The 15,506-nt window shown below is 40.8% G+C and overlaps 2 protein-coding genes across 2 annotated transcripts in view; one reads left to right on the plus strand and one right to left on the minus strand.

The window, feature by feature from the left end:
- The window catches only part of ANKRD22 (ankyrin repeat domain 22), an 11,814-nt gene extending 7,138 nt beyond the window's left edge, over positions 1–4,676 (plus strand). The window contains exons 2-6 of the mRNA XM_009876011.1: positions 573–764; positions 2,290–2,397; positions 2,710–2,787; positions 3,762–3,860; positions 4,599–4,676. Of these exons, the coding sequence (XP_009874313.1) occupies positions 573–764; positions 2,290–2,397; positions 2,710–2,787; positions 3,762–3,860; positions 4,599–4,676 (555 nt within the window). The remainder of the gene's footprint in view (positions 1–572; positions 765–2,289; positions 2,398–2,709; positions 2,788–3,761; positions 3,861–4,598) is intronic.
- A 1,896-nt stretch (positions 4,677–6,572) lies between these two features.
- Positions 6,573–15,506, minus strand: part of LOC104278897 (lysosomal acid lipase/cholesteryl ester hydrolase-like) — a 10,452-nt gene continuing 1,518 nt past the window's right edge. The window contains 8 exon segments of the mRNA XM_009876013.1: positions 6,573–6,806; positions 7,872–7,940; positions 9,766–9,837; positions 11,280–11,420; positions 11,969–12,105; positions 13,426–13,535; positions 14,165–14,363; positions 15,479–15,506. The exon segment at positions 15,479–15,506 is cut by the window's right edge and continues 12 nt beyond it. Of these exon segments, the coding sequence (XP_009874315.1) occupies positions 6,573–6,806; positions 7,872–7,940; positions 9,766–9,837; positions 11,280–11,420; positions 11,969–12,105; positions 13,426–13,535; positions 14,165–14,363; positions 15,479–15,506 (990 nt within the window).

A 15,506-nucleotide genomic window follows, 5' to 3' on the forward strand; every position in this document is an offset into this window, starting at 1 on the left:
CTGCATGGTGGTTAGTTGCTGGCTGGGGTTAAGCCATATCACAAGCCTAGAAAAAGAACATTGGAAGGGATTGGTTTTTCATCTTTCACCTGAAGTGTGGTTCTCTTCTGGGAACTGGTAACTCAGAAGTGGTACCTCTTTTTCAACAGTGCTCATCCAAAGGGAAAGTCTGTTGTAAACTCAGAGAGACTTGTGCTTTTCACTCTTGCTGCTTATTACAGTAACCAACTCCTATGTGATCGAAAGCCCTTTTTTTTTTTAATGGCTGCAAGTGAACCCGATATATTTCTTGGATTATAGACACATCGTCTGAAATGAACTGAAAGTTTACTCTATTGTGTGAGGGGTGTGACTTCTCAGACTGAAGGCTGAGAGCAGCTGCAAGAGTATCTCCTACCACCATCTTCTGGAAGTCACCTAGAACTACAACCTTTGTCGGAAGTGCTTGACAGTGTCTTAAGATGTGGAAGTAGTAAGATGGAATGGAATGGAATGGAATGGAATGGAATGGAATGGAATGGATGAATGTCTTAACGAAACATATGCTGATGAATATTATCTTCTCTTTTCAGCCCATTTGTCAGGCAGCTTATAATAACAATTTCAATGAAGTTCAGCTCCTTTTAGAGCACAACACTGACTATCTGAACATTCAAGACAGCTTCAGTGGAGACACCCCCTTAATTTGCGCATGTAAACAAGGAAACAACAGGATAGTTAGCTATCTTCTAAAAAGAAATGCTGATGTCAACCTCAGAAACAAGGTAAGTGGCCATCAACTCTTCTTTACAGCAGCTGTTCTTTGAGATTCTTGGAGTGCATGTGTGGAGACACTGGCAAGCTTGTCCTCTAGCTTGTATTCTGTCCCTTCTATAGCCTTTCTTTTCCTCTGTCTTTTAAAAGGAAAGTCTGAAGGAGAACCTGTCTGTCTCTCACAAATGTATCCTTGAGGAGAGACTGACTCTGTGAAACCTTCCTTATGTCCTCTGCAGACCTGCTTTTGCCACTGCCACAGAACAGTGTGCTGGGGTGCAAGGAGGGAAGCTTTCCATCTATCCTTCTCCTGTTCTCTCTTTTAAAAAATCTGCCTGCCTTGCACAACAGCTGTGACTGGCTATTTTCCCTAAGCTGGTGATGTATATTTTCGTGGTAGATTTTTTGTAGGTTACAAATAAAAAGTAACTCAAAGATGTGTGTTCTGGCTTCATTAGTAATTTATTCTTATGATGCTACAGGTGATAAGTAGCCAGGAAAAACACCCACAACATTGCCAAATCTATTGTATTGTCTTGTACTCCAAGGCAACACTTAGCAATGTTCTACACATTTGTGGGCTATCTTATATCTCTGGTTTCCAGTAAATTTGTTTATTTCTTACAAGGGCAGCAAATGCGCGTGAGGTCAGTGTCATGTTGTACCCATCTATTCTTCTTGATGCTGAAGGCTTTCCATCTTACCTCAAAGACCCTTTGAGAGAGTTCAGTATTGCATAGTAAGATAATTTTAATTGCATTGGCAGCCATTTGCTAACCGTGCCTGGCTTTCTTAAATGCCTCACTCCTTCACCTTTACAGATCGAATCAAAACCCTGGGGGCAGAGCTCGACTGTCTGCTCAGGACTGAGAATAGGGAGCAAGGGATGGCAGAGAAAGACTCCTCTGTCCATTTTGGCCCCAGTGTAACGCTGTAATCTAGTTTGTCAAGCTCCAGTTGGACAACCTGTAGGAGGTTTAACACAAGTGTTCTTTAAAACAGCTCTGCCCTTTGGTTGCTTTGGGACACTCCATATTCAAATTTCTTTTAAGACTCTGCTCTTAGTAGGAATCTACGGGGGATATTGCTACTTGCCTGCATTTCTCATGTGTGCCAAAGGAGATGCTGTAAATTTTCATGTGTCTTTGCTTCAGTAAGCAGCACCTCTAAAAGAGGTGGAGCTGCAGGGATTTTTTCTGCAGATTTAACTTGCTGGGTGGTGACAGTAGTACATGGGATTTCCACTATGCCCTCTTTCTCTCTTGCAGCCATCTCCAAGTTTGCAGACACACACATGGTGTCCTTTGGATCCCACATCATTCTTGCACATTCCATAAGCCTACATGTGCTAAATGTGATTCTGCCTGAAGGAAGCAGAATTCATGACTCTGTCTCTGCTTGAAAATCAGATAAATATTTCTAGTAGAAAACTTAAAAAAAAGCTTGCGAAATATAAAATGGTCTGCTATTGTCAATATGTAAGAAATACAATCAGATCCCTGAATCTGGTACTAATCAGAGTTATTCTGTGTTTAGAAGGACCGCACTTGTCTGCATTATGCTGTGAGAAAACGATTTACCTTCCTTGACTATGTACTTATCATAATCCTCATGCCAGTTATGCTTATTGGATATCTTCTCATGGTAAGTCTGGATGAAAGTGGGAAAGATCCTATATCTTTCTCTTTTCCCTTAGCAAACTTTCTCATTACAGTATTTCAGGCCAGGAACCTATATAAAATACGGACTGCTTTTTCAAGCAAGGACTGATGGAGAGTAACAGAAGAAGCAAGGATTTTGCTGTGAATGTAGCTGGTGAAGAAACAGAATTATATCACTGCATCAGTTTGGTGTTTGCAGACACCAGACACTCTTCCTTTGGAAAAAAATACTGTGTTTAGCCAAAATCTACTTAGTACTACATAACTGTGTTACTTTTCCCCTTACATCAAACAGGTCTCAAAGACTAAACAGAACGAAAATCTTATCAAGATGTTGCTTAGAGCTGGAGTTGATGTTAATGCTACAGACTTTGTAAGTGGGTTTATAAAAATGCAAGTGTGGCTTGTGTACGTGTAATAATACTAAAACCAGACTTATCATAGAATCATAGAATGGCCTAAGCTGGAAGGGACCCTAGAGATCATTTTAATCCAGCCTCCCTGCCACCAGGGACGCCACGTGTTGACTAGATCAGGCAACACATGGGGACCGAACGGGAATATGAATCTTCTAACAACGTAGTCCTGCTTTCAGAGTAGGATCAGGGACTGAACTGGCAGTAATGTATAAGGAGGAGTCAGTGTTTTCCCTTGACACTTAAGCAGTAGTTTTGCAATGTGCACAGAAATAATTCTCCACTGATCAACTAATTCTCCCTTTCTGACGGTTGACCACTTAAGAGAATCCAGGCAAGCTGGTTGGAGATACCTACATGTTAAATACCTCATCCTATAAAGATTCTAGTGATAGAAGTTTATCACCATTTATGAGTTCTTGGACTGGAGCAGATTTATGGGCACAGGCTGTGCCACAGTGCTAGATCCTTTGTCTTCTCTTGGTCTCCAGAGTGTGCTGACCTGCCATATGTAGAGCTCTGTATCCACTAGCCTACTTGGGTATGGTAAAAGACACCTCTAAGGCAGAGAAGGAAAATACCCAATTTTAGCAGCAACCAAATTCTGAAACAATTAAGTGTGAGCAAACAATATTGCTTAAGATATAGTTATTGAGATCAAGATCATGGGATCCTCTGAAGAACTGTTGACTTCATGCTGAAGGTATCAGACCTATTTTAGCAGTTACACCCCAGGAAAGGAATTATTTTTTTTTTCCTCTTGCTTTTATGTGGATGTATTTGTTTTACTGTGTAGTCTGTTGTGGCAGGAAATTATATGTGTCTTTTACATCCATCTGTTAGGGGAAAATTGATAAGTCTACAGGTAGTTGTACTTGCCTAAGATCTACTAAAGAAATAATAGAACTCATCTGCTTCTGTTTCCCTCCAGTCTGGTAGTACAGCCCTTCACTACGCTTGTGAAATGAAACACCAGGCAGTCATTCCTCTGCTGCTTGAAGCTCATGCAGACATTTCTGTTAAGAATCAGGTAAGCAGGTGAAGTTGATAACTCTATTTCCTTGTCATGATGGTGAACCAGCATGTTGTAGGTCTTAGCTGATGTGTAGCATTTTAAAAAAAAGAGTGCATGCCTTCCTGGCAGCAGACTTGGTTGCTGTGGGGTATAAAGCAACCTTTGCTCCATTGCCTTTGTTGGCAAGAACTCTGGATTTATATCAATAAACACTGCCTGCATGTCCACTGAATTGGCAGATCTCTTAGCTATCTTTATGGTATCTCTTCTTAACTCAGACCTGCTCTACCACTATTCCTAAGACTGCAGACCGCACAGGAGAGGTAAGAGCCTTCCTAGGTGCTTTTTGTGCCATGGGACACCATTCTTCTGAGAGGGACTAAATCAAGCTGCTTCTGTCATCAAAAACGTTCAAATGTTGTCCAAATAATTATTTTTCTGGGAGTATCTACATTTCTGATTTGAGGTGAGCCATATACTGCCCATGTTGCTCTTGAAATCAGCTTAGCTTAGCTCTACATTGACTTTGGACATTAGCCCCAGGAAACAGTGGAATGGCTGTCGCTGCTGGAGGGAAGGAGAGGGACTCTTCCCCTGGCTTCATTCAGGGTAGTATTAGACATAGCACATCCTGAAACCTTTGTTTTAAAGCACGGATGGGACAGTGAAACTTAAGCAGGAAGGAACTGCATCAGGGTCTCACATTTGGGCTATATCTATCATATTGCAAAGTATTTCACCCCTTTCTTTCAGGATGGGGAGACTCCTTTGGATATAGCAAGAAGACTGCAGTTCCACAACATTGAAAGCATGCTAAGGAAAACTTCCTAGTCATCAAGAGCTCTTGAACATGAAGAAAATTGCCTCATCTGGCAATCGATCTTGCACAGCAGTAGGAGTCCTGCAGGAGGTTGAGGGCTGTTACTTGATAAAGATTTGGTCCAGGTCCACTCATTTCGTGCTACAGGCTGACTATTCTGTGTGAGACTTGTCAGTACCCCCAGGGCCATGTGGACTGAAAGCAGTTAATCGATTTTGCTAAGCTGTGAATTATTACAGCAGTTTTCAAAATATTGCCCTTCCCATCTGCTTCCCCACTTTTCTTATTTGGCTTGTGCAGACTGTAGGTTTTGAAAGCTATCTGTAGTATTTCTAGAAGCCCAAATGTCGTACATGATAGCTGGCAGCCAATGCAAAAATTAAAATATCCTTTAGACCGTGTGTTGCTTGTTCCATAGGAGATACCCTTGACAAGTGAACAATATGCCACAGCAGTTTATACAAAGTTTGGTACCCTTCCTTTTAGTATTTCTCTTCCTACTATGTGAGTGATTGGTAAAACAGATATCTCAGCTTAGCACTTCCTTCTTACATCCCTGCTACAAGTTTCACACACCTTAATTCTCACTATATTGTTATAAAGAAAGGATTATCTTCTCCTTTTTTTTTTGCTTTTTATGTAAGAAACAGCAAAAAGAGATTTCCTGAGTTCCTGGAGACCAATACCCATATCTCTTTAATACATTAAGAAATAATAATGAAAATATGTTTGGCTTGATAGAGAAACAAGTCTCTTGAGTAGCTTTCCAATATAAACTAAAGAAAAAAAATCAATAAATGAAATGTTGATATGAAACAGATATGTCCTTCCCATGGGACTAGACAGAGTAATGCATGCAGCATGGGATGCATATACCAAAATAATAAGAATTCATGAGTCTTCTCTTGTGTATATGAAAGCAGAAAAAAACCCTTCAGTTGTAAGCAATGTATTAACATGACCTAGTGCTTTGTGATTTAATAATGCAGCAATAAAGGGGAATCTCCTTTCAAATGCTGCTGCATCTTGTTTTATTTGTCTAGTGGATCTTTATTTTTGTTGACAGTTTTGGCCATTTTTTGTAAGTTGTTAAAAGTTCAGAAGATAGATGCCGTGATCAGCACTTCTAATTGCTGCTAGATGAGGTGCATGGACAAGCTAGTGTATTTTTCCTGTGTTGCCGATTTTCCATGTAACTATTCCCTTAGATGTTGACTCTGACTATTAAAAATCTTGGTTAGGCCATATGAGCTGGAGGTCCCACCTAGAAACACCCTGGGAAACAAAGTTGTAGCAACGAACACTTTGGGTATAATCTGAGGGCAGAACACTTCTACGAGTTTTTCTGGGGTTAGATTCCTTGATGTTTGGAAGTGATCTATTGCCTGCTCAGTTTCTTGTGTCTGAAGCTCTCCCTGTTGAGATGGCACAGTAGGAAAAACTAAACAAAAAAAGCTAAGTTCTCCATGAAGTGGATGCATGATTTAATTTAAACAAAGGTAAGTCATATTTCAACAGAGAAATGAACAAACCTTAATTTTGGCTCTTCATGGGAAGACACAAATTGCACACACTGATGCTTCTGTGAGGTACGTATTATATACACGAAAAAAAATAGTGTTTAGTAATAAAAGCTGTCCAAAGTGAGTGATCATTACAGTGTGTGTTCAAATATATTAATGTTTTAATCTTTCATTCCTATACATGCCAAACTTCTCAGGAAGATGGCAATCACAACAACACCGTGAAAAAAACGGAACTACGAGGAAAGCAAGAAATAAACAAGTGCAGTTAAATTCTTATACTGGTTTCCATTATGTGTGTCTGTGTGTTTACCTCTTCCCCCTTATTTTCAAATAGAAATTTTGGAGATTTTTGGTGAATGAATCAACACTCTGCATGTGGTTTCAGAAGTATTTTGTTATTAGTTCAATGATTTTCAGATACATTTTCTCAGTTGCATCAAGGCCCCAGATGAAATCAAGATGTCCCCAAGAAGGAAAATGGTCATGGTAAATGAGATTAGTTATCCGAGGAAGTAGCTTTGCCATGTCTTTTGGATCTGCAAATGTGTCAACTCCACCACTCCAAACAGCAATTGGTGTGCTTATCTTCTCTATCTTGTACACAAGAGGAGTAGACTGTAAGAAATGGGGGAGACCCAAATGAATGTGATGTATCAGGATTCCGTGCAAGCAGCTTTTTTCCTTCTACACTCACTACATTAAGGATGAAAGCCACCCTTTTAGTGTCTGTTTTCTTATCCTTGTCCCATGTCTACCATGAAAAAGAACAATCCATCCTATTCCTATGTCTTTCCTTAGTGCATGGCTATGAGTTGTCCTGCAGTTTGATGCCTGCTTGTGCCCTTCAGAGGTGGGGATATAGAAAGTGTCTGTATTTATTGTGCAAAGGCTGTGGAGCTTATTCATGTTTATATTTAAGACGCAAAGATCTTTTGAGGTATGGAGTGCAACTGTTGGTCTTAGTTGTTATGCTTGGGACTTAAGTGACAAGGAAATACTGTGGCCATTTATAATTTCACTCTGGAAAATTTCTGAGATGGTGTACATGGGTGGAAGTGACTAATTATATCTCTGGAGCCTTTCCGTCTCCAGAGAAAAGAAATTTTCCCTGGTACAGATCAGGACACCAAGTCAAATGTTCTGGTTAAAAATTAAATGATCATCAGCCAAATGGAGAGGTGACTGTGTGGCTGTGAAATTCATCTCCTCCCTTAACTGAAAGGCAGACCTCAAGGGTTTTTGGGGGGAAGTGAAGAGCTCCATACTCATCCAGTCCTAGGACTTGGGTGTGGCTTTTAACCCTTTGGGAATGGCAGATAAATTGACACTTTGGCAGATAAATGGACACATCTCTGCATCAGTAGGGGACTAAAAATGAACTTCTGTTAGCTGTCTGCAGGGAACTGGCTATACCTTGTTTGAGAATAGACTTCTAAATGTGTGAGTATTAGATTCAGGTGAAACATTATCTTGGACCATTCTCTCCCTCTTTCTGCAGCACTTGGTGCTAAAAAGTGAATTTATTTATTCTTAAGTTTTTATTCAGGTCACTATGTTATTTTATATTTCGCAAGCTTTATTTTAAGTTTTCTACTGGAAATACTTCTCTGATTTTCAAGCAGTTTCTTAAGTTTTACCAGGACCAGAGGCCAAGTTCTCAGGAAAACCATATTGCCTTACCTGGTTGTATTTCTTCATGTTTTCCTTAGTGCCGTAGTCATAAGCTTGAAATAGGCCTGAATATGATAGCTATTAAAAGAATAGACAAAATGTAAGTGTTGAGAGAGCAAGAAGCAGAGTGCAGGAGGCATTTTTCTGTCTGTACTTGAAGCTGAGGCTCAGGCAGTGGACTGTGAGTTATTCCCTCTCCTTCCTCTGTTGTGAGCTTCCAGGGATACTCAGGGTGGATCACAGGGTAAGTGGCTTCATCTGCTTTCCTCTTGCTAACTTTCTCCCCTGATTCTCAGCCACCACCTTTGGTATGTTTTGTTTTTCAAATTTTGCTTGACTACCTTAATTAACTAACGTTGGAGTCCATGTTCATGATGCAGAATTGGGTTCTGTTGTCATGTGGAAAGAGGACCTGAATCTCAGAACATGTCAGGGCTATGTCTAGTGTGATATGTCTCCTTACACATCTTGTCTTTTGTGCTTTAGTTTTGTCTGGTATGCTCACAGTAGTGTTGACATTGCCAGAGGCTCTGTGCTTACAAGAGTTTGGCTATACCTGAGTTGTACTATGACAGCAGTTTTGAGGTAGAACATTAGGTGCATGCCATTAGGCTTCTTGAATGGGTTGTCTAAAAGATGGCATATGACCTGCAGAACTGATGAGTGAGGAGTTACACATCTATTTGGGGGTGTTTGTTTGTTTGGGGTTGAGTTATTTGTGGTAATCTTATTTTTATTTAATTTTTTTGTGCAAATCTGACAAGTAATTTCATTTGTGCATAGTTGTATGTAATATAAGGTGAAAGCCATTGTCTGTCTGCCTTAACTTCAAGGCTCTGAGTAGCTGGGAATATGCTAGAAATCTGCTTGCTGTATTGCCTTTACTGTTTATTTTTATCCCGCTATATCTGTGTTTGCTTTGTAGACACCTGATTTTGTTAGAGGCGGGCAAAATAGGCCGTAAAACCACTGGCTGTCAATGGTTTGTCCCCATTTTCTGGCTCTATATAGATGTATCCTGTGGGACTGACTGATGGGAATTTTTGTCAGGGGTGTCCTCTGAAGGACACCTATGTTCTAGACCATATGGAGTGTTTTCAGAAATAAGGAGTCTGCCTATAGGATGTATGCAGATTTATCCTAGCTCAGCAAGTGCACTTGGACACATGCGGTGATGTGTTTCTCAGCTGGAGCTGTCTTACCCTGGTCTGATTTAGACCTTGAGCAGAACAAGTTCAGACCTGCCAGCACATAACTAGAAACTCACCTTCAGAGAACTGGAATCCAGTATCTGGACAGTGGCAAGAGTGACTAAAAGCATTTTGGAAAAAAAAGGGCGGTTTGGAACATCCCTGTAGGCAGTGTTGCTTGTCATTTACTGTAGTAGTATAAGGTGGTTCCCCACTTTGCCATTGTGCCAGCAGAAATGCTTGTGTGGTTAACCAGCTTTGGGAGGTGATCCAGGCTGCAATTAACCTTCTGGGAGAAAAGCTTTAGCCTGGATCACTTTTCTGTCTGGCTCATCCTCTGGCTGCTCAAGTTTCCACTATCCTCCTACTGCCTGTCAAGTGCCTGCAACATGCTTGTGCTCACTGCTGTAGCTTTCAGGGCAAATGCCGTCATAAATAAAGATGAAAGCTGGAAGCTGTTAGAGTCCAACACACACAGAAGCCTGATGTGCGCTGGGGAAATCTCAGTGCCTGATACCGAAGAGGCAATTCGGGTCATGGGTCTGGTGAGCCACGGGAAACTGTGCTCCCTCTGTGGCAGGCACACATGGCAGCACGTGAGGAGATGTGACGGGCAGTTTCCCAGATCCATCACCTCTGGACTTCCCTGTAGGCTGTTGGTTGCACAAAAAGCAGCGGTAATAGTCCCCTTATAGGTCAGTATGCACTTATACCTGACGCCAATGAATAATGTTCTGTACCGATGTTCCAGCTGGGGAATGTCCTACGTACGTATCTATTCGACTCTGGAGAGAAAGCAGAAGTGTTGTAAAGGCAGTGATCCAGTGTTGTGAGAGAATAAAACTGTGAAGGACCTGAGCAACATACTGCTGCTGTGCTAAAACCCCATTTTAATAGTATATTCTTCAAATATCAGACAGAAAACTGAGAAACAAATTTAAGAATAGCTGATTTGTGGCATGAATCTGCATGCTTTATCCATGAAAGCAAGTCTGTTCCATGAAGACAGTACTTACTGTGGGGTCCTGTGGTTCAGGAACAGCAGGGGAAAACCTTCCAGTCTGTTCAAAGCAGATTACTCACCTCACACCAAGCTCCCATACATATATAAGCCTTTCGAAGATTTGGTTTTGTCTTCACTTTACTCCTACTGCTAGAGAAGCTAGCTTACAAAACATTGGTTTTCCCCTGTTTGCATTTTCATGGTCCTGTTAAGGAGATGTTTTAATTACATCTCCTCAGATTCTTCCTCAGACTTGTTATCTTGTCCTGAGAAATACATTAGTGACTGAACCCAACTCAGGGAAGATCCATAATGGTTTAGCTCTGCAGTTCATAAGGGCTGCAGACCCTTCAATTGCTTTTGCATTGAACCTTTGATTCTCACTGCTTCCCAAGTGCTTTATAAGTGGTTATAGATGGACAAAAATGGGCCCCAGTCTTTACAGATAGTGAGTAATGAACATTACACAAGCTAGCTTCTGCATATTTTGGCCACTGTGGAGGGGGTTTAAGACACATCGTAGTGTCCATATGTTTGCAAGGATAAGGACAGCTCTCCTGTCCCCTCTGACTAGTCTTTGTGAATGCTACTGTAGGTTTGTTGCACTCCTCAGGCACAGTGCACAGACTTTCTGTACCTCTACGTGTTGTGGACGGAGCTGCTGGTCCCAGTTCTAAGGACAACAAAAATGGGATAATGGCCCTAACAGTAGTTCTTTGGGACAAAGTTCTGGCACCAGTAGTCTGAAAACTGGGAAAAGAAAAGGAGCATTTTTCTGTCTTTCTGTTATTCCAGAGGACTCCGGTGTCCACATGCTAAGGAAGGAAACTGGGAATGGTATTACCAAGAAGTCTGACTCCAAAATCCATTAGCTCTTTTTAAGGACTATATGTGTATGACCAAAATCTGGTCAACTTACCCCAAAAAGAGGGGATAAGAGGGGAGTACATCCATTGAATTGTACAATGTTGCTTCAGACTGAATTCAGTCCTTTCTTTCTGGGATCGGCACGTGCCAAGTTGTTGGTCCCATCCATCATTAACTCTAGTGCTGTTTTGCACTGCTGGTACCACATTAACGTTCTGGCATTCCCTTTGTCTGCTGACAACTATGTTATGGCTCATGTACTTGTGTGACAGTTACTAGATAAGGATAGAATATGCAAATATAACTCCCCAAATCACCTCATTTTTACTTTGGGTAGATATTCTTGCACATACTTACTGTGTTCAGATTTTTTATGCTGCCTCCTGCTATGTAATTGAGCACATGGCCACAAAACTTATCCAGGGTTGAACATAACTGTGTCACAGGACCTTTCAGAAATCCAATCTGGTGAAATGCTCCTTTGCAGCCAAGTGTAAACTAAGGGAAGGGAAAAGTGAAACATGTTTTTTCTTGTTACAGAAGTATTTTATGCAGGAAATTGTTGCAGCTAGCCTCCTAACTCAGTATTCAAAGATTGCTGATACAGCTTGCCCACCCAATACCCCACAGAGCATCACCCATCCTTTCTTCCGCATATTACTGGCATCAGTCCTGGAGGAAGCCATCCTTCCATTTCTAGTGTAGTAACCTCAGTGCTCACTCATTTCTGAAGTCCCAGAGATTGCTGTGACTGTTATTGCAGGTCTGATTTAGTTGCTACTTCATGAGGCCAGCAAAATACTAGTTAGCTGTTAGTCACTAGTTAGTTAGTCCTATAATGAGACAGAATTTCACAAGTCTCCTACTTCACTGGGATCTGCTGCTATAAGCCCTGTGTCTCCAGTATCTTCCTCACTGAGTTTAGGAACAAATTTTCAAGAGCACTCAGTTCATCCCAAGCTCAGTATGAGCATGTCACCTTTCTGGGAACACTTTGTCTCGGGTCAAGTGAGCCTTGTGAAGGCAAGCCAGGGAAAATTACATACCCTGATCAGTGGTTCAGGAAGCTTTGCTATCTTAACCAGAGGGCTTGTAGCATATGAGCATGTGGCTACTGGGCCCAGAGCACAGAACATTTTCACCCGTTTAGCCAGCTCAGGGTATGTAGAAAATGCAATGAAGCCTGCAAATACAGAAGAGACAGTCTGAGTTAATGATGACATCTTCCACAGACAAAATAAATAAGTAAGCAGCAAGTCGCAAATAAGAAGTGAGACTAGATTTGCAGTCCATTGTCTGTTGTCCATGTTTGCCTGTGCTGCATGTTTTATCTAAGACAAATGTTGTAACCAAGTCTTGAAATTAATTTTACGTGGGAGATAAAGTTCTTTATGAGGTTTAGAACATATCTGGATGTTGCCTTTATCAGAACAGTTTTTGTAGGCAGCATGTCAATGAGGTTTCATGATAAAATCAATTCCCTCTAAAGTTAAAAAAACTTTTATAAAATTGATTTTTTCAGATTATATTCTCTAAAGGTCTATGTTTGTTTACAGTTCTATGAAACTATAAAATAATTAGCTGAATACTGGGAGCTTTGAGTGGTTGCTTGCACCAAAGACAGCTGAAGAAAGCCTAGATGGTTAGTTTGTTTTGCTATGAGTGTTTCTGAATACTCTTACGAGAGAAAAAGAAAGTAAAGGTCTGGAGCTGTGACAACACATGATTTCCCCACATTGCCTTCTTTCTTCTTCTGTGTCGTTTACCCGAGTGAACAGGCAGGTGCTGTTTCTTTTCAATGTCCCTTCATGGATCTTACACATAACCTGCAAGTGTCAGGAACTTTCAGCTGATGCTAAATTAAAGTTAGTTGAATTCAGAGGCCATGAAGTGAGTTAGTGCTAAAGGCCGGTGTTAGGGGAAGATAAGTTATTAATGTTTCTTCTTTCCTCATTTTCAGATTCAAATGGAAATGTGGCCAGTTAGAGCCACTCATGAACTATGCTTTAAATTGTTAAGATTGCCATTAAGTCACGTGACTTAGTAACATCGAGGTTCTTATTCCTTGTCTTCTCTTTCTTGAAATTATGGTATCATATATGCTGGTTTATCTTTTTCATTTTTCCTTCCTGTTCACTGTATGAAAATAATTGTATGACTTTATACAAAAGATGAAGTTAATGAAAATTTGTATTGGCGAGAATTTAGGAAAAATATTCAACGCCAATACCTGGAGTGTCCAGTAAATAACCACTTTCATGTCTCTAATTATTTAAAAAAGTTGTATTATATTTGTATCTGCTATTAGGTTTCTTCATTTATTAAGAGTAACCAAAGTTGGTTTTGGATTAATTTTGCATAATTTCCAAATCTCAACTCAGAAAACACTTTTACATTTACTAGCTCTCCACAAACAAGAAAAACAACTGAATCAATGAGGAGACCCACCTACTGATCAGATAGGAATACGAATGGTTGTAAACCATGAGTGTCCTGACATTACCTGATGTTGAGCCTTCAGAATGACCAATATAGTACACATCCTTCTGTCCAGTTTTATTCATGATGAAGTACAGCTCTGCTGGAATGTCATATTTACCCATTTCATCAAAGCTACAGGGGAGAGACAGAAAAAGCTAGCAGATAATTTGGCTATCATGGTGTAAGTTACTGAATGTCAGTGTTGCTCATTGCACCAAGCAGGACCCATTGAGAGATGAGACTGCACACTTTGTTTGCGTTCGTGCTTGAGTCAGGGAAGGGGGCAGCTGTACTGCCAGGCTGCCTGAATACGGGACAACCCTCCACGCCCAACTCTCTGCAGCCAATCTCTGCCTCTGTGGAGGAGATGCCAGTTTCCCCTGTCAGCTGTAGCCCTTGGGGAATTGAATTTAATCAGTGCTTTCACTGGCATGGGTTACAAAACACGTCTCTTGGTTGAATTCAGCTGTAAGAGATCAGAGATTTCCAGACAAGGCTGCTCAGCCTGTTCCAGCTGAAGTTCTTGCTCTCTCTCTCACAGTACTGACTACCTTTTCCCCAGCACTGCATTTAATTTCACAGTCTCTGAAAACTCCTCTCCAGCAAATGCTCCTAACTCTGAGTAGTAGTGAGTATTCTTTTTCATCCAATTCTTTACTCTCACTGGTTGGTGTAGACCCTGTTTTGATGCTGGTTTAAGGTAAAATCCATCAGGCTGAAGCTATCTAACCCCTTGAAATTTCTGTCCCTCTACAGAGTACCTGAACTGCCAGAACTCTTTCTGGCAAGGCTTAAGGGTCTTGTGTTTTAAAGACCAGGTGTTCCCTCGGCTGTTTCCAATCCAGACATCATAGCCAGCATCTGCGAGGAGGAAGCCCAAACTGTTGTTGGGCAGGTTAGAAATCCAGTGGGTAGCATCTCCTAGAAAAGCATGCTGTAGGAAGACTACAGGCTTTTGCCCTAGAAAAGATGAAAATATTCTTATATTGGAGCAGTAGTTAATGTGTACTTAAGATTGGGGAGCAGATTTTAGTTTGTGAGGGGTTTTAAATCTTTACTTCTTCAAGAAGCTCCCAAGAAAACTATGCATAGGTATCAGTCTAAGAAACCTGAAGTATTTGTTCCATGCAAGCATGAACCATTTCATGACTTTTCATAACTATTTAATGACAGGACTCGAAAATAAAGAATTCATTGAGGAGATCTGTTCCTATCTCTTCTTTCACTGGAAAGACAACTTTACAGGTCCCTATACTGAAACCATCTACTCAGAGCTAAAAACTGCTGAAGGCATAATAGCGTAAGGAAGATGAAGAATAATTAATCCAAATAATCATATCTATCCTTAGTTCTATTCGGTAACTGCCTGAGCAGGGCTGAGAGGCCCCAGTCTAGTTTTGGTTAGCCTTACTTTGAAAGTGAGGCTGGTCCAGATGATCTACATGGGAAGAGATCCAAATAGGAAGGGGCATCCAAAATTATTGTACGATTCTGACAAGGAGTACTAAACAAAGCAGCAGTATACAGGCTACCTCGAATTCCAGGTAGAAATTTTTACTCCATTCAGAAAATGTGAAGAAACAGATGAAATGGCATTTTATTTTCATTAATGATCTAATTTCTTATCACCTTATTTAAGAATATTTCTGTTTTTGAGAAGATATCAGGTCCGCTGATATTTTCATGCATGCAGAGTACCCCTCATGCAGGCGGGAGGAGGCTTTGGTAGACTGGGTTTAGAGATATTTTACATTATCACCCTAAGTAATATACATTTAAAACAGAAGCCTGACAACAAAGTCTTAGGTTGGGCATACGAATATTATTTCCCATATTCATATGAGGGGGAAAAATCTGATGTGATGACATTATTAGAGAAGTCTGAATTAAGGACAGAAACACTGAATATGTGGTCTTCAGATAGAGTCTGAATTCAGGCCGTATTCCTAACTAGGTGCTCTTGCTGAGATGGAAAGGTGTGGAACACGCCATTGCATGTGCAAAAAGGGAAGGACGGAGAACTCATGTGAGAGTTGGGTCTCACACCTTCCTTATGTCCTGTAACTGTATCACACCTGTATTTTGGTTGTTCCTCCCAGCAGG

The sequence above is a fragment of the Apaloderma vittatum genome, unplaced genomic scaffold, assembly GCF_000703405.1.
Source record: "Apaloderma vittatum isolate BGI_N311 unplaced genomic scaffold, ASM70340v1 scaffold13099, whole genome shotgun sequence".
Taxonomy (NCBI): domain Eukaryota; kingdom Metazoa; phylum Chordata; class Aves; order Trogoniformes; family Trogonidae; genus Apaloderma; species Apaloderma vittatum.